This window comes from Panthera leo, chromosome C2, assembly GCF_018350215.1.
Source record: "Panthera leo isolate Ple1 chromosome C2, P.leo_Ple1_pat1.1, whole genome shotgun sequence".
Lineage (NCBI taxonomy): Eukaryota > Metazoa > Chordata > Mammalia > Carnivora > Felidae > Panthera > Panthera leo.
The window spans coordinates 131,206,669-131,228,205 of NC_056687.1; the positions used below are offsets into that span (position 1 = coordinate 131,206,669).

The 21,537-nt window shown below is 37.8% G+C and overlaps 1 protein-coding gene across 14 annotated transcripts in view; it reads right to left on the minus strand.

Annotated features, from left to right (window-relative positions):
• Window positions 1-21,537, minus strand: part of NEK11 (NIMA related kinase 11) — a 291,628-nt gene that overhangs the window by 211,899 nt on the left and 58,192 nt on the right. For all 14 annotated transcript variants that reach the window (XM_042954485.1, XM_042954481.1, XM_042954486.1 and 11 more), the window contains one exon: window positions 16,844-16,962. In XM_042954485.1, the coding sequence (XP_042810419.1) occupies window positions 16,844-16,962 (119 nt within the window). The remainder of the gene's footprint in view (window positions 1-16,843; window positions 16,963-21,537) is intronic.

The following is a 21,537-nucleotide window of genomic DNA, read 5'->3' on the forward strand; positions in this document are numbered from 1 at the left end:
AGAATGCAGTTAGAATTGTACATAAAGAATCAAGAATAATGAAAGGGGTTTCCTCTAATTTAAATAATCTTTATTGTCTTGAAGGCTTTGGAGTATTAGAAAGGAATAAGCAATCTTTCAAGAGTGGAGAATAAAAGGAAGAATAAAAGTGGACAACACAGATCCGGGCCACTTCATCTTAGGGTGAATAGCCCTAGGTGCTATCACCTAAAGCACTATGCTATAGTCTGGAGATGAGAAAATCACAGCTTAGAGAGGCTAAATAATTTGCCCAAGGTCATATAGCCTATGAGTACGAACAAGTCTGTTTGATTCTACAAAGTACTATAGGTCTTTTTTACTCATGGTAAATACTCAATAAATGTATATTGGTTTTAAAAGCACTATCCTTGGCGCAAAGTTGAATACCATTTAGTGGGGCTTATTCATTAATTAAAAAAATAGGAACTTTGCCTTTAATCAATATTCTTTGCCTTCTTATATTCCTATAACCTCTAAAGCTGGTCTCTGTGTAAGTATGTTTACTATTTAAAAATTAAAGGGAAAACAATTATATTTAACAAAAGAGGGTTAAGTAAAATTTGGCCTCTTCTATGCCCACTTCTGGGGTTCTCTTGGTATGGCAGGAACTGTTGAGTACCTACCCAATGACCATTTTCCTGCTCTTTTCCCTTGATATCAGAACCCCATGAGCTCTGGGGAGGCTGGGCATCCTCAGTCCTGGTAGATAAGAGCAATGAGGAGGGAAGAGAGTAAATGTGGAACAGATTATGAGAAATACATTGAGGTAATCTCTTTTCCCTACAGGGTGCCTGGTTTAGGTATGTGATGTAACCAAAGTCTGGCCAATGTTAAAGTATAATTTTCAAAAAGGTAAAATCATGAATATCGTGAAAACATGACATGAATACATGTCAAGGATTTTGTTCAACTCATTAATCAATGAAGAAACTGGTAAAATGTTAAAATGGAGTCAAAGAGTCTTTGACAAGCTAGATAGCTGGGTTAGGAACACAACTGGTTAGTGGCCAACAGGGCTGTAAACCACATCTCCAGAGTTATCTATTCCAGTGAACAAAAATTATTTGCATCTCTTCTAGACAAAAATATTCAAGTTAACCTCTGCCTCTACAGAGTTATAAAATAGCCCAGGTGATAGGAAATTAAGTCCAGCACTGCACTGAAAGAATACCCAGTGATCTCGTCCACCTTTTCTAAGTTTTGGAAATTATTTCTAACACCAATGAAACATAAGGAAGTCTAGTGGAAGCTTATAGTTAATATTTCCCCACTCTTAGAAAAGATGAGAAAAGATGGTGACATATGGCCCTTTTGCCTTTTCTGGCTTTTGGTAATAGTTGTTTGGGGGGGGGGGGGCATGACACATGGCGGTGCTTCAACCATCGGGTCAACTACAAGAAGACAATTTTGATTACAAAAGCCAACCATGCTGACAATGGAAGTAAAGAGACAGAAAGAACTTGAAGTATAGCTGCGCCACTAACATCAACCACCCCCCTTGAACACTTCTTGTTAGGTGAGTTAATGAATTTTCTTTCTTGTTTAAGCTGCTTCTGTTACTTGCACTTAAAAACATCTTAAGTTGATTCACTTGGTCCCTGATGCTGTTGATTTGAGATCTGAGGAGAAAGTACTGGGTCTCTTCCAGCTACAAGTACCAGGGAGTCTGAGAGTCCAAGGGTTTAGAATTTGGAATAGCGAGCTTTGGGGATGACCAGGAGACCAGTACTATAAATTTGGAATAAGTAATATGTTCAAGAGAAACTTACCCAATGACACCTAGAAAGGAGAAGATGAGTTTCAGACAGCAATGCATCAATAGCCCTCACATATATAAATATAGATGTATGTAGATCAGCACTAAGTATTTTAAGAAGAAGGCAAACAATATGTTAGAAATGTTATGAGAAGTAATTGGCTGGCACCATTGCAATGAAATAATAAATTGTATATAACAGACAAGATATCAAACTATTTGGTAAATTTGGATAAAATATAATTTACTGGCTTTCTGGTTACAGTAAGCAAAAATAGTTCCAGCAAGAAAGCCTTGTCATATACTTGGTTAATATCCTTTCCTTTGAAGCATATAAAAATCAAATCCAAGAAATAGCAAGGTGACTGGCAATAAAGGCAATTTATATAAAACCTTTCTTCTAAAAAGTTCAGAGTAGCCCTTCATCTATTACATCATATGTCCCATACCATGTCTCTAAGAGTGGTGGGTCCCTCTCATTTCTAAGTTTCATGATCCTCAAGAGAGATAAGTGACTGGGCAAAATTAGATGACAATTGTGCTCAGATACATGGCAGAGCTCCTGCCTCTGTCTCCTCCATCAGGTCATTTTCTGCCTCCAGGACCACAGGAGAATGAAGAACAGTCTGTGAAGGTAGATGCAGTAGGTGTTTCTCAGGCTCTCAACCCAGGATAGGACTGTGGAGAAGGTAGGCACAATTTAACCTTCATCTCCACTTAAAATCTTATCTTCATAGTTTCTGAAACCTCAGCTCCCTCTCCATCAGGTAGGATCTCAGGGTAAATCACAAACTCTTCCTGACAAAGGTACTGGCACAAACAGTGACTCCTTGGTGATGCATGGCTCAGGAAGCCCCCACCACTGGTCTCTGCCATGTGGCATCTATCCTAGACTCTGAGGCACCTGCCTGGCTTTCTCACTGGTAATGTAGGCCCTCAAGACCAGGACAATTCCTCTGTGTTGTAAGCGAGGGGTGGAGTTAGGCCTCCTTCAAACCTGGCTACTGCCAACACAGCAGGAGCTGCATACACCTGGCACTGGGATGGGGATGGGGGTCTCCTTGAATAAAGTGACTTCAGGACATCCTCAAGAAGTAGGAACCAGGAGAAAGTAGGAATCACAACACAAACACCACAGCTTCCTACTGCTTTTTCATCTTCAAACTTGGGGTAGCATACCACCATCCCCCATCATATTTACCAACCTGGATTTCCAGATTCTTCTTGGGAGCCTCACTACATTAAAAATGAATTCCTGGGGCGCCTGGGTGGCTCAGTCAGTTAGACGTCCGACTTCAGCCCAGGTCACGATCTCGCAGTCCGTGAGTTCGAGCCCTGCGTCGGGCTCTGGGCTGATGGCTCAGAGCCTGGAGCCTGCTTCTGATTCTGTGTCTCCCTCTCTCTCTGACCCTCCCCCACTCATGCCCTGTCTCTGTCTCAAAAATAAATAAACGTTAAAAAAAATTTAAAAAAAAATGAATTCCTGGTGCCACCTCTCAGGGAATATTTAGCCATTCCAACACAATACCTCACACCAAGCTGGCAGGGAAACTGTGTGGGCTGCCAGGTGATGAGGCAGTCACCTTAGGGAAAGTGCCCCCTTCCACCCCCGCCCCACTCCACTCTCTCCTCCACTGTGAAAGCACCAAAATCATCAAGGTCTCAAGATCACCACCAAAGAGGCTCTCTGCAGAGAGGCTACTCTGTCCTTCATCCTAAAAATTCTAGGATAACTGGACTCCTCCCTCTTCAAGAGGAATGAGTTTGGGGTTTTCTTTGGTTTGTTTGTTTTGTTTAGTGGTTTCCGTATTAGCACTGGGGGGAAAAAAAAGATGAGAAAGACACAGTCTCTGCCCCCACGAAGCTCTCTTATGCCCAATTCTGCTGTGGCATCCAGAGAAGATGATGTTTCAAACATTAGCCAATTAATTGGACCAAAGAGAAGAAAGGCTACAGGACTACACTTTCAGAGAGAGGATGATTCAAAGTTCCAAGGCCCCTCAAATACTGGACTAGCCTATGGAAACTTGAGATAGTTGGCAAGCAGCCTCAGAACACACACACCTTTAAAAAACTTCCATCCCTTTGTGAGGCAGAGGTGCGGGCCCACTGGGAAGAATAAGTTTTAGTGCTACATTCTCAAGATAGCTTTTAGTGAACTGTGAATATTCTCAGCTCTGAGCATCATTATTTATGAGTGTTCATGCCATATGCTATAGATTTAGCATATTACAAATTTATAAATAAACCAAATTAAAATAAGTACAGGACAGCTCCAAAGGAGTAAACAAAATCTTCATTTCTTCTGTTAACCTCACTTTTCTTAGTTTTTCCTGGGTCTTCTTTATCTCCTCTGCTGATGCACTGTATTAGTCAGGGTTCTCCAGAGAAACAGAACCAATAAAGATACAGATAAAAGATACAGATATAGATAGATTTGGAGATTTATAATGAGAAATTGGCTCACACAATTATGGACGCTGAGTAATTCCACGATCTGCAAGCTGAAAACCCAGGAAGGCTGGTAGTATAACTCAGTCTGAGTCTAAAGACCTGAGAACCATAGGGAATTGACTCTCTAAGTCTCAGTCTGAGGACACAGGAAAAGGGGGCAAATTCCTCCTTCCTCTGCCTTTTGTTCTATTTAGGCCCCCAAGGGATTGGATGGTGGCCAACCACATTGGCAAGGGCAATATACTGAGTTCACTGATTGAAATACTAATCTCATCAGAAACACCCTCACAGACACACCCAGAAACAATATTTAATCTGGATACCCATGCATGGCCCACTCAAGTTGACACATAAAATTAACCATCACCTGCACCAAAATAATATGCAAGGCATTTTCAACAAAGGAGCCAAACCTAACTTCCTCACATGTGTTTTTTCCAAGGTAATCTTCCTAACTCATTCATAAGCAATCTATGTCATTTTCAAAATACATTTTAATATATACTATATACCATATGAGGAAAAGGTTGGAACAATGTTTTGTAGACCTATTTTTATTGGCTATGATTTGAAAGAAGCACAATGAAGCATTGTGGTAGGCTGTACTCTTGCTCCCAAACAGTCACACCTCTTGTGGCTTGCCCTGAGTCCCCTTTGGGAGGAATAGACTCCACCACTCTTCTGACATTGGGTTTGATCATGAGACTTGCTTTATCAATAGGGGTGACTGTCAAGTCTGAGGAGAACCTTTAACTGCCAAGGCGACTGGGTGGCTCAGTCAGTTAAGTGTTGGACTCTGGCTCAGGTCATGATCTTGCAATTCCTGAGTCTGAACCCTGCGTCAGGCTCTCTGCTGTCAGCATGGAGCCTGGTCTATCTCCCTCTCTCTCTGACCCTCCCCCACTCGTTGTCTCTCTCTCTCTCTCTCTCTCTCTCTCTCTCTCTCTCTCCCTCTTTCTCAAAAATAAGTAAACATTAAAAACAAAACAAAAACCTTTAAGAGCCATTGTGTGTTTCTGCTGAGTCTCTGGCTTTCCCTTTGTTGTGAGAAAAGCTTGTCTCACAGAGGAGCTGCTCCTTCAGCCTTGATACTGGAACGGGAGGGCAGGTAGAGCTGACTTGCACCTCCTATGTGGCTGCCAACATGCAACATGAGTCAGAGATTGTTGTAAGCCACTGAAATTGGAGGTTTTTATTCAGACAGTAAGACCTCCTTCAGCAGGGAGACTTTCAGTGTCATATTCTCAAGGTAGCTTTTGGTAAACTGTGAATACCCTTAGCTTTTTACATCACTATTTCAAAGTGTCTATGCTAGGTGCTAATAGAATCATTCTTTTGGGAAAAAAAAAAAGAATCATTCTTCTGGATTGAAATCTCTTTAAGAACAGAGAATTAAGATAGTTTACTTTTTAATTAATTATTTCAAAAATTTTTAATTCCAGTATAGTTAACATACAGTGTATATTCATTTCAGGTGTATAATATAGTGATTCAACAATTCCATGTGTTACCCAGTGTTCATCAAGATAAGTGTACTCTTAATCTCCATCACCTATTTCACCCATCCCGCCACCATCTTCCCTCTGGTAACAATCTGTTCTCTACAGTTAAGACTATGTTTCGTGGTTTCTCTCTCTTGTTCTTTTTTCTTTCTGTTTGTTTGTTTGTTTGTTTGTTTTTTGCCTTTGCTCATTTGTTTAGTTTCTTAAATTCCACATATGAGTCAGATCATATGAGACCTGTCTTTCTCTCACTGGCTTATTTCATTAGCATTATACTGTCTAGATCCATCCATGTTGATACAAATGGCAAGATTTCATTCTTTTGTACAGCAGAATAGTGTTCCTTTATATATATATATATATATATATATATATATATATATATACACACACATATATGTATATATATACACATAAACACATGTATATGTATGTATATATGTATATATGTATATACGTATATATACATATACATGTGTATATGTATGTATATATATGTACATATATGTACATATATATACATACATACACACACACACACACACACACATATATATATATATATATACACGCAACCTAAGTGTTGCAACCTAAGTGTTGTTTAGATACATAAATGGATGGTGTGTGTGTCACACCACATCTTCTTTATCCATTTATGTATCTAAACAACACTTAGGTTGCTTCCATAATTTGGCTATTGTAAATAATGCTGAAATAAACATAGGGATGCATGTATCCCTTTAAATTAGCATTTTTTTTATTCTTTGGGTAAATACCCAGTAGTGTGATTACTGGATCATAGGGTAGTTCTATATTTAATTTTTTGAGGAACCTCCATATTGTTTTCCACAGTAGCTGCACCAGTTTGCATTCTCAGCAACAGTGTACAAGGGTTCCTTTTTCTCTACATCCTTGCGAACACTTCCTGTTTCTTAAGTTTTTGATTTTAGCCACTTCTGAGGTGAAATCTCATAGCGGTTTTGATTTTCATTTCCCTGATGATGAGTGATGTTGAGCATCTTTTCATGTGTCTGTTGGTCATCTGTATGTCTTTGGAGAAATGTCTGTTCATGTCTGCTGCCCATTTTTTAATTATTGGTTTTGGGGTGTTGAGTTGTATAAGTTCTTTATATATTTTGGATACTAACCTTTATCAGATATGTCATAGGCAAATATGTTCTCCCATTCCATAGGTTGTCTTTTAGTTTTGCTGGTTGTTTCCTTTGCTGTGCAGAAGCTTTTTATTTTGATGTAGTCCCAATAGTTTATTTTTGCTTTTGTTTCCCTTGACTCAGGAGACATATCTGGAAATATGTTGTTACAGCTGATGCCAGAGAAATTACTGCCTGTGCTTTCTTCTAGGATTTTTATGGTTTCAGGTATCACGATTAGATCCTTAATCCATGTTGAGTTTATTTTTGTGTATTGTGTAAGAAAGTGGTCCAACTTCATTCTTTTACATGTCACTGTCCAACTTTTCCAATACCATTTGAAGACACTGTCTTTCATGAATAGACACTTCTCCAAAGAAGACATCCAGATGGCCAACCGACACATGAGAAAATGCTCAACATCACTCATCATCAGGGAAATACAAATCAAAACCACATGGAGATACCACCTTACACCTGTCACAATGGCTAACATTAACAACTCAGGCAACAACAGATACTGGCGAGGATGCGGAGAAAGAGGATCTCTTTTGCATTGTTGGTGGGAATGCAAGCTGGTGCAGCCACTCTGGAAAACAGTATGGAGGTTCCTCAAAAAGCTAAACATAGAACTAACTACCCTACAACCCAGCAATTGAACTACTAGGCATTTATTCACGGGATACTGGTGTGCTGTTTCGAAAGGACACATGCACCCCCATGTTTACAGCAGCACTAACAATAGCCAAAGTATGGAAAGAGCCCAAATGTCCATCCATGGATGAATGGATAAAGAAGATGTGGTGTATATATACAATGGAGTATGACTCGGCAATCAAAAAGAATGAAATCTTGCCAATTGCAACTATGTGCATGGAACTGGAGGGTATTATGCTAAGTGAAATTAGTCAGAGAAAGACAAAAATCATATGACTCCACTCATATGAGGCCTTTAAGAGACAAAACAGATGAACACAAGGGAAGGGAAACAAAAATAATATAAAAACAGGGAGGGATACAAAACAGAAGAGACTCATAAATATGGAGAACAAACTGAGGGTTACTGGAGGGATTTTGGGAGAGGGGATGGGCTAAATGGGTAAGGGGCATTAAGGAATCTACTCCTGAAATCACTGTTGCACTATGTACTAACTAATTTGGATGTAAATTAAAAAAAATAAAAAGTAAAACAAGTTAAAAAAATGAAGACACTGTCTTTTTCCCCTTACATATTCTTTCCTTCTTTGTCAAAGATTAATTGACCATATAATTGTGGGTTTATTTCTGGGATTTCTGTTCTATTCTATTGATCTATGTGTCTATGTATGTTATGTGCCAGTACCATATTGTTTTGATTACTACAGCTTTGTAATATAACTTGGAGTCTGGAATATCTCCAGCTTTTTTTTTCTTTTTCAAGATTGCTTTGGCTATTTGGGGTCTTCTGTGGTTCCATACAAATTTTAGGACTCTTTGTTGTAGTTCTGTGAAAAATGCTGTTTGTAGTTTGATAGGGATTGCATTAAATTTGTAGACTGCTTGGGCGCCTAGGTGGCGCCTATTGGGACGCTCTATTAAGCATCTGACTTCAGCTCAGGTCATGATCTCGCGGTCCATGGGTTCGAGCCCCGTGTCGGGCTCTGTGCTGACAGCTCAGAGCCTGGAGCCTGTTTCAGATTCTGTGTCTCCCTCTTTCTCTGACCCTCCCCTGTTAATGCTCTCTCTCTGTCTCAAAAATAAATAAATGTTAAAAAAAATTGTAGACTGCTTTGGACAGTACACACCTTTTATTTTTTATTTTTTTTAAATTTTTTTTCAATATATGAAATTTATTGTCAAATTGGTTTCCATACAACACCCAGTGCTCATCCCAAAAGGTGCCCTCCTCAATACCCATCACCCACCCTCCCCGCCCTCCCACCCCCATCAACCCTCAGTTTGTTCTCAGTTTTTAACAGTCTCTTATGCTTTGGCTCTCTCCCACTCTAACCTCTTTTTTTTTTTTTTCCTTCCCCTCCCCCATGGGTTTCTGTTAAGTTTCTCAGGATCGACATAAGAGTGAACACATATGGTATCTGTCTTTCTCTGTATGGCTTATTTCACTTAGCATCACACTCTCCAGTTCCATCCACGTTGCTGCAAAAGGCCATATTTCATTCTTTTTCATTGCCACGTAGTACTCCATTGTGTATATAAACCACAATTTCTTTATCCATTCATCAGTTGATGGACATTTAGGCTCTTTCCACCATTTGGCTATTGTTGAGAGTGCTGCCATAAACATTGGGGTACAAGTGCCCCTATGCATCAGCACTCCTGTATCCCTTGGGTAAATTCCTAGCAGTGCTATTGCTGGGTCATAGGGTAGGTCTATTTTTAATTCTTTGAGGAACCTCCACACTGTTTTCCAGAGCGGCTGCACCACTTTGCATTCCCACCAACAGTGCAAGAGGGTTCCTGTTTCTCCACATCCTCTCCAGCATCTATAGTCTCCGGATTTCTTCATTTTGGCCACTCTGACTGGCGTGAGGTGATATCTGAGTGTGATTTTGATTTGTATTTCCCTGATGAGGAGCGACGTTGAGCATCTTTTCATGTGCCTGTTGGCCATCCTGATGTCTTCTTTAGAGAAGTGTCTATTCATGTTTTCTGCCCATTTCTTCACTGGGTTATTTGTTTTTCGGGTGTGGAGTTTGATGAGCTCTTTATAGATTTTGGATACTAGCCCTTTGTCCAATAGGTCATTTGCAAATATCTTTTCCCATTCCGTTGGTTGCCTTTTAGTTTTGTTGGTTGTTTCCTTTGCTGTACAGAAGTTTTTTATCTTCATAAGGTCCCAGTAATTCACTTTTGCTTTTAATTCCCTTGCCTTTGGGGATGTGTCAAGTGAGAAATTGCTACGGCTGAGGTCAGAGAGGTCTTATCCTGCTTTCTCTTCTAGGGTTTTGATGGTTTCCTGTGTCACATTCAGGTCCTTTATCCATTTTGAGTTTATTTTTGTGAATGGTGTGAGAAAGTGGTCTAGTTTCAATCTTCTGCATGTTGCTGTCCAGTTCTCCCAGCACCATTTGTTAAAGAGACTGTCTTTTTTCCATTGGATGTTCTTTCCTGCTTTGTCAAAGATGAGTTGGCCATATGTTTGTGGGTCTAGTTCTGGGGTTTCTATTCTATTTCATTGGTCTATGTGTCTGTTTTTGTGCCAATACCATGCTGTCTTGATGATGACAGCTTTGTAGTAGAGGCTAAAGTCTGAAATTGTGATGCCTCCTGCTTTGGTCTTCTTCTTCAAAATTACTTTGGCTATTCGGGGCCTTTTGTGGTTCCATATGAATTTTAGGATTGCTTGTTCTAGTTTCGAGAAAATGCTGGTGCAATTTTGATTGGGATTGCATTGAATGTGTAGATAGCTTTGGGTAGTATTGACATTTTGACAATATTTATTCTTCCAATCCATGAGCACGAATGTTTTTCCATTTCTTTATATCTTCTTCAATTTCCTTCATAAGCTTTCTATACTTTTCAGCATACAGATCTTTTACATCTTTGGTTAGATTTATTCTAGGTATTTTATGCTTCTTGGTGCAATTGTGAATGGGATCAGCTTCTTTATTTGTCTTTCTGTTGCTTCATTATTAGTGTATAAGAATGCAAATGATTTCTGTACATTGATTTTGTATCCTGCAACTTTGCTGAATTCATGTATCGGTTCTTTTGGTGGAGTCTATCAGATTTTCCATGTACAATATCATGTCATCTGCAAAAAGTGAAAGCTTAACTTCATCTTTGCTAATTTTGATGCCTTTGATTTCCTTTTGTTGTCTGATTGCTGATGCTAGATCTTCCAACACTATGTTAAACAACAGCGGTGAGAGTGGACATCCCTGTCGTGTTCCTGATCTCAGAAAAGGCTCTCAGTTTTTCCCCATTGAGGATGATGTTAGCTGTGGGCTTTTCATAAATGGCTTTTATGACGTGTAAGTACGTTCCTTCTATCCTGATTTTCTCGAGGGTTTTTATTAAGAAAGGTCGCTGAGTTTTGTCAAAGGCCTTTTCTGCATCGATTGACAGGATCATATGGTTCTTATCTTTTCTTTTATTAATGTGATGTATCACGATTCATTTGCGAATGTTGAACCAGCCCTGCATCCCAGGAATGAATCCCACTTGATCATGGTGAATAATTCTTCTTATATGCTGTTGAATTCGATTTGCTAGTATCTTATTGAGAACTTTTGCATCCATATTCATCAGGGATATTGGCCTGTAGTTCTCTTTTTTTACTGGGTCTCTGGTTTAGGAATCAAAGTAATACTGGCTTCATAGAATGAGTCTGGAAGTTTTCCTTCCCTTTCTATTTTTTGGAATAGCTTGAGAAGGATAGGTATTATCTCTGCTTTAAACGTCTGGTAGAACTCCCCTGGGAAGCCATCTGGTCCTGGACTCTTATTTGTTGGGAGATTTTTGATGACTGATTCAATTTCTTCGCTGGTTATGGGTCTGTTCAAGCTTTCTATTTCCTCCTGATTGAGTTTTGGAAGCGTAGTACACACCTTTTAATAATATTTTGTTTTTCCAACCCATGGAAATGGAATGTCTTTCCATTTCTTTGTATCATCTTCAATTTCTCCCATCAATGTTTTTATAGTTTTCAGAGTACCTACCTGTACTCATCTCTTTGGTTAGGTTTATCCTTAGTTATTTTATTATTTTTGGCACAATTGTAAATGGGATTGTTTTCTTAATCTCTCTGCTGCTTCATTATTGGTGTATAGAAATGTAACAGATCTGTACATTGACTTTGTATCCTATGACTGTATTGAATTTGTTTATCAGTTTTAGCAGTTTCTAGTAGAATCTTTTGGGTATTCTAAATATAGTATCATGTTACTTGCAAATAGTGAAAGTTTTATTTCTTCCTTAACAACATGGATGTCATTTCTTTTTTCTTTTTTCTTTCTTTTGTCTGATGGTTGTGGCTAAGACTGCCAGTACTATGTTGAATGAAAGTGGTGAGAGTGGACATCTTTGTCTTGTTCCTGATCTTATGAGGCACTCAGTTCTTCCCTACGGAGTATGATGTTAGCTGTGTTTTTCATATAAGGTTGAGGTATGTTCCCTCTAAGCCTACTTTGTTAAGGATTTTTAGCAATGGATATTGTGCTTTGTCAAATGCTTTTTTTGCATCTACTGAAATGATCATATAGTGTCTATCCTTTCTCTTACTGATGTGATGTATCACATTGATTAATTTGCAAATATTGAATCACCTTTGTAACCCAAGAATAAATCCCACTTGATCATGATGAATAATTTTTTTAACGTATTGTTGGATTCAGTCTGATAACATTTTGCTGAGGTTTTTTTGCATCTATGTTCATGAGAAATAGTGGCCTGTAGTTCTCTTTTTTTTGTTGTTGTGTCTTTATCTGGTTTCGGTATCAGGGTAATGCTGGTCTAATAGAATGAATTTGGAAATTTTCCTTCCTCTTCTATTTCTTGGAAAAGTTTGAGAAGAATAGGTATTAACTCTTCTTTAAATGTTTGGTAAAATTCACTGTGAAGCTATTTGGTCATGGAATTTTATTTGTTTGGAGTTTTTTTTTTTTTTTTTTTTTTTTTTTAACTACTGATTCAATTTCATTGCAGGTAATTGGTCTGTTCAAATTTTCTATTTCTTCCTGCTTCAGTTTTGGTAGGTTACAGGTTTCTAGGAATTTATCCATTTCTTCTAGGTTGTCCACGAGATAGTTTATTTTCTATAGAAGACATATTTAGACCTATACAAGTTAAATATTTTGAAATGTAGATTATAGATTTGTGATCAGGAATAACATATAGCATTTCTCCATTTAAAAACTATTCTAGAGGTTGCTTATGGTGAATATAGTATAATGCATATACTTGTGGAATCACTATATTGTACATCTGGAGCTAATGTAACACTGCATGTCAATTATACTCAGAAATACCAACAAAAAACTAGTCTAGAGATTGGATCAAGATAGTGATAACTGCCTCACTTTTCCACCCAAAACTCCCAGAAATATGAGGAATTTTCAAGAGGAAATTCATAATAGTGTTAGAGAATTGTTATATGTGGGCAAGAATTTTCATAAATGTTCTAAAAGAATGCAAAAAGAGGAACCCAAACCTAAAACACATAGAAGAATGTTGCCTCTACGTCCCTCTTCCCACAGCAGCAACCAGCTCAATAATATGCCTTGTATGGCTTTTCTCACTTCCCTGTCTCCCTCACTCTCCCCACTCATTGGCTCTGTTTCATGAAATCACCCCCTAGATAAACTTCTTACACTCCATTTTTTGTTTCAAGGCTCTGATATTGGAGGAATTCAGACAAGTTTTGGTGTTTCCCCAATATCTAGGACCTCAATTCTAACTTCCTTCCTTCTTTCCTTCCTTCTTTCTTTCCTTCCTCCTTCCCTCCATCACTTCCTTCCCTCCCTCCTTCCTTCCTTCCTTCCTTCCTTCCTTCCTTCCTTCCTTCCTTCCTCCTCCCTCCCTCTGTCACCTCCTTCCTTCTTTCCTTCCTTCCTTCCTTCCTTCCTTCCTTCCTCTCTATCTCTCTCCCTCCCTCTCACCCTTCCACCCTCCCTCTTGCCCTTCCACCCTCCCTCTCTTCCTTCTACTCGCTCTATCTCCCACCTTTCCTCCCTCAATCTCTCTCCAGATTTCACCCAGGATATTCACTATTAAACTCAGCACCATTACTTCAAGCCTATCTTTCCAACTTCTCACTTACCTCTTTGGGTGATGAAACTTGGGTTCATCCTTGACCTTCTCTTATCAGTCTGACATATCCACATAATTTCAAGCCGAGTCATTTGAACTTATCAAGTTAACTCTCATCCTTCCATGTCCTGCCCACTGCTGCCATATTGTTTCAGGTCATACAACCACATGCATGGATATTATAAAAGGTTCCAGACTGATATTCTGAGTTCCCCTCTCTCCTCTCTATAATTTATTACCCAGTCTTCCTGAAGCTCTGATCATAGTTCTACTCAAAAGGATTCTGTGGCATCATTGTCTATAGTACAAAATAAAGCCCTCTACAACTTGATGTCAACCTACCATTCCTCACAACTTCATCCATGTATCCCAAGAGCCATTCCAACTGACCTACTCATCATTCACTCTAAAAGTACCATGAGTTCCCACATCTGTGCCTTTTCCAACTCTGTTCCCTAAATCTGGAAAGCTCTGACTCATCTTTCACTTTATTCAAAGCGTACATTGGGTCAAATATCACTTCTTCCAAGACCTTCATTGATTCTCCCAAGTAGAAACATTATCCCTTTTCTGATCTACTTTAGCATTTAGACTGTACTCTTTTTGGCACTCTTATCACTTGTTTTGAATTAGAGTATAATTTACATTAAAATGCATAAATCTTTAACTTGATGAATTTATCACCCTTGTAATCATCCACTTGGGTCAAGATATAGAACACTTCCAGCATCCAAGAAATTTCTTTGTGCCCCGTTCCAGTCAAAATCCCCTTCAAAGGGTAATCTCTATTCTAAGACTGCCTTTTTTTTTTAAATTTCATATAAATGGAGCCATAGAAGATGCACTCTTTTGCATCTGGCTTCTTTCACCCAACATCACATCTCTGAGATTCATCCAGGTCATGCAAATCAGTTGTATGTCCTTCTTTTATTGCAGAGTAGTATTCCATCATAAGACTATACCACAATTTATTCAACCATTCTATTATAAATGGACATTTCTCAGTGTTTTGCTATTACAATTAAGGCTTCTATGGATATTTTGTACATGTCTTTTGTTGGACACAGGAACTCATTTCTCATCTCAGGAACAGAATTACTGGATCACAGGGTATTTGAGTGTTTAGGTTTTTTCTAAAGTGATTATACCAGCAATGTAAGAGAGTTCCAGTAGCTCCACATCCTTGTCAGCACTATTATTGTCAGAATTTTTTTTAGCCCTTCTGGTGACTATGCTTTCATTTCTATATAAATTACAACCACAAACAACAACATTTACAGAGTGCTTAACAGACTGCAAACTTTTTAAATGTGTAACATCTCAGTGAATATTACAGTCCTATAAGCAAGTAGGGAGAGTCCCATCATTATTCCCATTTTATAAATGAGAAAACAAAGGCTCAGAGATGTTAAGCAGCTTGCCCAGGGCCATGATGCAGGATGTAGCAGAGGCTCTGCATCTGATACATCCACTTGTTACAGGGTTTATACTTATTTGGGTACATGCTTTATCTCTGCTAGTTTACTAACAGTTTTTAAGGTTAGGTCTTATTTTTAATTTATCTCTGTTTAATAAATGAATAAATGAACCTAAGAATAAAATTTAAATTTCTGTCTATGCAGAAAAACTTTACAATGGTTGGTTATGGTAACAATAAATAAACACCACAATTTGTTATCTGAATCACAAAGGATGGTATTTCAGGAACACAGACACACAAATATCCAAACATTTAGCTCCATTTAATAACTTTCTTAAAATGTTGAAGGATTCAAAAAAAATTTAAATCCTCTCTTTGAAGGACTATATTAAACTCATTTACTATTAACTCATTAACTAGTAACCACACCAAACATATTGCAAATATTTGGATTACTAAATCAACCAGATTTCAGTTTTATATTTTGCACAGAGAACAAAAAGGTTGTCACTTTTATATGTGAAGATGACGTATACATATGTGACATATACATATTTCCTTATGTATAAGCTAACAAATATGCATGGAATAGTAAAGAAAAGAAATACCAATACAACTGTATACACATATGTCTACATTCAGCAGCTTTGGGTAGTTTATTAAAACATTATTTGATATTCTTTTATCATTGTTTCTTAGGAAAGTTTAACATCATTCAGAAAATTTTTATGAGTTGTCAATAAATCAGTAGCTATTTGTATTATCGAGCATGTGTGTTTATTTTGTTTTGTTTTGTTTTCTACCTCTGTATTTTCTTTTTTCTCCTATGAAATTTATTGTCAAATTGGTTTCCATACAACACCCAGTGTCGAGCATGTGTTTAGAAGATACATGGCAAAGCTCAGTATAATCTGGTCACTTTTTATGCATCCAGAAACCATAGGAAACACATGTGAGCTATCTGACATCCATGGGTAGCCAGACCTTGATGTATTCTATAAATTTCAACCTTTGTTCAAGAATGTTATCATATGTTTCACCCAGTCCTAAGTTGAAGGCTAACAGGGACAACTCCGAGTATCTGCTTTTGTCTATGTGTGTTCCTCTTTTCAAATGTGGTCATGCCATTTTGTATATCTATAAAACATCCAAAAATTATTACTTTTGACATATAAGAAATATAATTAAAAGTTTTAAAATACATGTTAAGGCAGAGATTATAATTGCAAGTTATAGACAACTGAACTCATAAAACATACTTTGACCTTCTGTATCAGATATTTCACATCAAAACTGACTTGGTCTAAATATTTATCTAAGTCCCAAGAATAACTTTTGCCTCAATTACTCAGCTCATGTTGGGATGTGAACACAGCTAACTTGTGCACTGACACATTCTAAGTTGATTGTGCAATTCATTTAGAGCATGCTAGGTATTTATAGTTCAAGCCTGTTGTAAAATATAATAAATTCATAGCATGCTAAAGGTATCTGAGAATCACTTGTAAACACAGGAGATGATCAGATAAATGAGAATGTGTTTAATACAACTTTCTGTCTTGTATTCAAGGCCAACTTGATTTCTAGAACAACAGCAAAAAAGGCTATTCAAGTAAATCTTTTATATTGAATCATTCAACAGTTTCTTCATGGAAAAGCCTATTGCAGATGTTTAACTACAGTCATTTACCTTTCACGATTGCTTCCTTTCATTTTACCCCCCAAAATTCATTTTTCAGGTTCAGACATGACTGTTAAAATCATGTCCCTCAGTAACAAATGAACATACCTTTCATGCATGTAGTCAACTCCTAGCAACAGCTGGATAAACCATTCGATTATCTGACTTTCCGGAAAGGTTTTTCCAGCTTCTTTATATTCCTGAATTTTACAGTCCAGATCTCGGCCCTGAAACATAGTAGCATAATTTTTCATGTTTTTCTTTCAGTTAAGATTTTAAAATCAAGCTCTCTCTACAATAATTAATATATAACAATCACTGTTTATCACAAGAAAGTGAGGGCACATTGCCACTCTGAACTATCACTGACAGAGTCTCTCCTTGGCCGAACTCTCGCCAGGCTCCTTTGAGCTCTCTTCTCAACTAGGCCACACCCTTGGCTTATAAAGACTTGAATAAATACTAACACACTTCTAATAGCTCAAGGCCACATCCCCAGGATGACCCTAGTCTTCCTTAAAGTGCCTGCCTAAGAAAACTTACAGCTGCCAAAAGAATTTACTGTTTGTTCCTGCCCCCATCTCGAGATAGGGATCCCTGTCTCCTGGTTTCTGTGGAAGGGTAGGGCCCTAATTTCAACTACTGCCAGTTAGCAAACCCAGATACATATGAACCAACTGCCTTCCTGCCTTCTCAGCGTTTCCCCTCCATGACTGTTCAGGTTCCCACTGTTTTCTCCCTTCTTCCAGTCTCACTATTTATCGTCCAGGCACCTCTGCACATATCAGAATATGTGCACAACAACAAGAGGTCAGCTCTTTCCCTGAGTGCCAGTTACCACACAAACTGTTTTCACCACTTTAAGTAATGCCCGCTGTGTTTATCTTTGACATCACTCAAGGACAAAACCCTTCTAAAAGGTTTTATTTTATTATGTTACTTAAATATTACCTAAAATGTATTACATTACATCACATATTTACATGTGTCCACATAAAACTAGGAATGACTTTTCTTATGCTTAGAGTTTTATACAACTATAGAAGCCTGACATATATACAAAGTAAAAATAGAAAGCCAAAATTAAAAATGAATGCTAAAATTAAAATGAATGCTATTAATTTAATATCAAGTGATGATGTTTTGGTGAAACTAAATCAGTCCTTATGTTGTGCATATGGCACTGGCTGCTGGAGTTCAGATTCTTTTCAGTTTGGCATGTCCAGACTAACATGTGTTTGGGATGACTTAACTCTCCTTTTGTCTATTGAACTACAGTAAAATTCCCAGGAATACAGCAACTGTTGATTTAGGTGGGGTCCAAACACATCATTTAAACATTTAGTCAGTCTGTCCTACTGCTCACTGGTGATAGAAAGAATAATCCTCGGTGCCAAAAATGAATCATGATCACAGTGACAAACATCTAAAGTTACCTAGCAGAGTCTGATATAAGGCCCTTTCTGATTGTGCTAATATTAATGTATTTCAACTACCATAGAAATGAATACACAAAATGTTAAATTCTCTCAGAGAAGCCCTATACCTGATCCCTTTTACCTTAAAACACTGAACAATTAAAAAACAATTCAGGAAGTGTTTCTCTGAAAACAAGGAGGAGTGAAATGCAAGTGTTTAGGATATGCCAACAACACAGCCCCACGAGAGAAGAGAGGTACAAGCCATGTCCCTAAGGAACATAAGGGCCAAACCTTAAGCTACTTACAGACTATGCCTGACAGAGTTTTCATTGTTAAATGCAAAGGAAAAGCATTTATAAGCAAAGAAACAACCAAAGGGAAATTACTTCTAATCAAACAACATTAGGTCAACCAATCGACTTGCTTGTAATGATTTTTTTATTTCCTTTCAGTGCAATATACAAATAATTTGCCTCCCATATTCTCACCTTCCACAAGGGCATGACAAACGAGAAGGGGCATATCAAACCTTCCGCTTGTATCCTAGGTCACATTTAATTTCCTGCTGGATTTTCTGGGCTAAGGAGATCAAAGCTTGTTGGAATTCAAAAATACAGTGAATTGAATATTTGACTCCTTGTCAAAAGACTATCATTTTCTTCTTTCTCCAAACCTACCTTTCTTTATATCCCCTCTCTTTTTAATCCTAGAGTTTATCAAAGTTCTATTGGATCATACAAGCTGTACTATCATAAGGTTTCTATAAGTTGCACAAAACATTTTTTGACAATAGAATATTACAACTTCCTATGAAGTAGACACGAAAGCCCTTCAGATGAAAGTAAGCTACCAATGTATATATATATATATTTCCAATCCAGGCTCTTCTATCCAAGAGGACTCTAGCAAAACCTCTCTCTCTCTCTCACATGCACACCTCCACACCCCCTCATACTAATTTCTTTTTTTTTTTAATATTAATTTTTTATTTGCAATGATAATGATAAGAATACTAATTTCCTGAGAGCACAGCATCATGACATAAGCATAATTCTTTTATTTATTTATTTATTTATTTATTTATTTATTTATTTATTTTTTATTTTTTAATATATGAAATTTACTGTCAAATTGGTTTCCATACAACACCCAGTGCTCATCCCAAAAGGTGCCCTCCTCAATACCCATCACCCACCCTCCCCTCCCTCCCACCCCCCATCAACCCTCAGTTTGTTCTCAGTTTTTAACAGTCTCTTATGCTTTGGCTCTCTCCCACTCTAACCTCTTTTTTTTTTTTTCCTTCCCCTCCCCCATGGGTTTCTGTTACGCTTCTCAGGATCCACATAAGAGTGAAACCATATGGTATCTGTCTTTCTCTGTATGGCTTATTTCACTTAGCATCACACTCTCCAGTTCCATCCACGTTGCTACAAAAGGCCATATTTCATTTTTTCTCATTGCCACGTAGTATTCCATTGTGTATATAAACCACAATTTCTTTATCCATTCATCAGTTGATGGACATTTAGGCTCTTTCCACCATTTGGCTATTGTTGAGAGTGCTGCCATAAACATTGGGGTACAAGTGCCCCTATGCTTCAGTACTCCTGTATCCCTTGGATAAATTCCTAGCAGTGCTATTGCTGGGTCATAGGGTAGGTCTATTTTTAATTCTTTGAGGAACCTCCACACTGCTTTCCAGAGCGGCTGCACCAATTTGCATTCCCACCAACAGTGCAAGAGGGTTCCTGTTTCTCCACATCCTCTCCAGCATCTATAGTCTCCTGATTTGTTCATTTTGGCCACTCTGACTGGCGTGAGGTGATATCTGAGTGTGGTTTTGATTTGTATTTCCCTGATAAGGAGCGATGTTGAGCATCTTTTCATGTGCCTGGTGGCCATCCGGATGTCTTCTTTAGAGAAGTGTCTATTCATGTTTTCTGCCCATTTCTTCACTGGGTTATTTGTTTTTCGGGTGTGGAGTTTGATGAGCTCTTTATAGATTTTGGATACTAGCCCTTTGTCCGATATGTCATTTGCAAATATCTTTTCCCATTCCGTTGGTTGCCTTTTAGTTTTGTTGGTTGTTTCCTTTGCTGTGCAGAAGCTTTTTATCTTCATAAGGTCCCAGTAATTCACTTTTGCTTTTAATTCCCTTGCCTTTGGGGATGTGCCGAGTAAGAGATTGCTACGGCTGAGGTCAGAGAGGTCTTTTCCTGCTTTCTCCTCTAAGGTTTTGATGGTTTCCTGTCTCACATTCAGGTCCTTTATCCATTTTGAGTTTATTTTTTGTGAATGGTGTGAGAAAGTGGTCTAGTTTCAACCTTCTGCATGTTGCTGTCCAGTTCTCCCAGCACCATTTGTTAAAGAGACTGTCTTTTTTCCATTGGATGTTCTTTCCTGCTTTGTCAAAGATGAGTTGGCCATACGTTTGTGGGTCTAGTTCTGGGGTTTCTATTCTATTCCATTGGTCTATGTGTCTGTTTTTATGCCAATACCATGCTGTCTTGATGATTATAGCTTTGTAGTAGAGGCTAAAGTCTGGAATTCCCACATACTAATTTTAAAACAAAAAGCAAGATACCCTTTCAATATCCCATTTAGATTCTCTGAATATGATCAAATATCTCCACTGTCAGAAAGATAATTATATATGTTGCTGTGTCCTTCCTTAATAGCTTCAGATGAGGAGTGATGGATGGATGGATAGATGGGTAGAAGGAAGGAAGGAAGGAAGGAAGGAAGGAAGGAAAGAAGGAAGGAAGGAAGGAAGAAGGAAAGAAAAAAGAAAAACTTGCCTTATAGAAATATAATCCAACCCAATGTTTCTTACTTTAGAAAGGTCATACAAAAGTACAATTGTCCCTATGAAAACAGACTTTGCATATGTAATTGTCTACCCCAATTGTAATAACACTAAAATTTGGAAAAATTCATGTGTTAAAATAGCATTCCTTTCAAGAATTTATCCCAAATAAATTATATAAATGTGAATGTTTTACACATTTGTATCAGTTTTGGTATTGCTTTCTTTGTGAGTGAGTAGAATTATGTCCTTTGTGAGTTATCTTGCCATGACAGGAGCACACTCCCTGGGTGACATTTATTGTTAGTCTGACAATTACCTCCTAATGCTCTCTCCTCAAGTGGTAACTGAAACTTGCTTATTTGTTTCCTGCATTGATATTAAGTATGTGCACGATTTCTGGTGACTATATGTATATGTGTGTGTGTATATATATATATATATATATATACACACACACACACACACACACATATATGATTTCTGGTGACTATATATATACATACATATATACATATATATACATATATACATATATACATACATATATACATATATATACATATATACATATA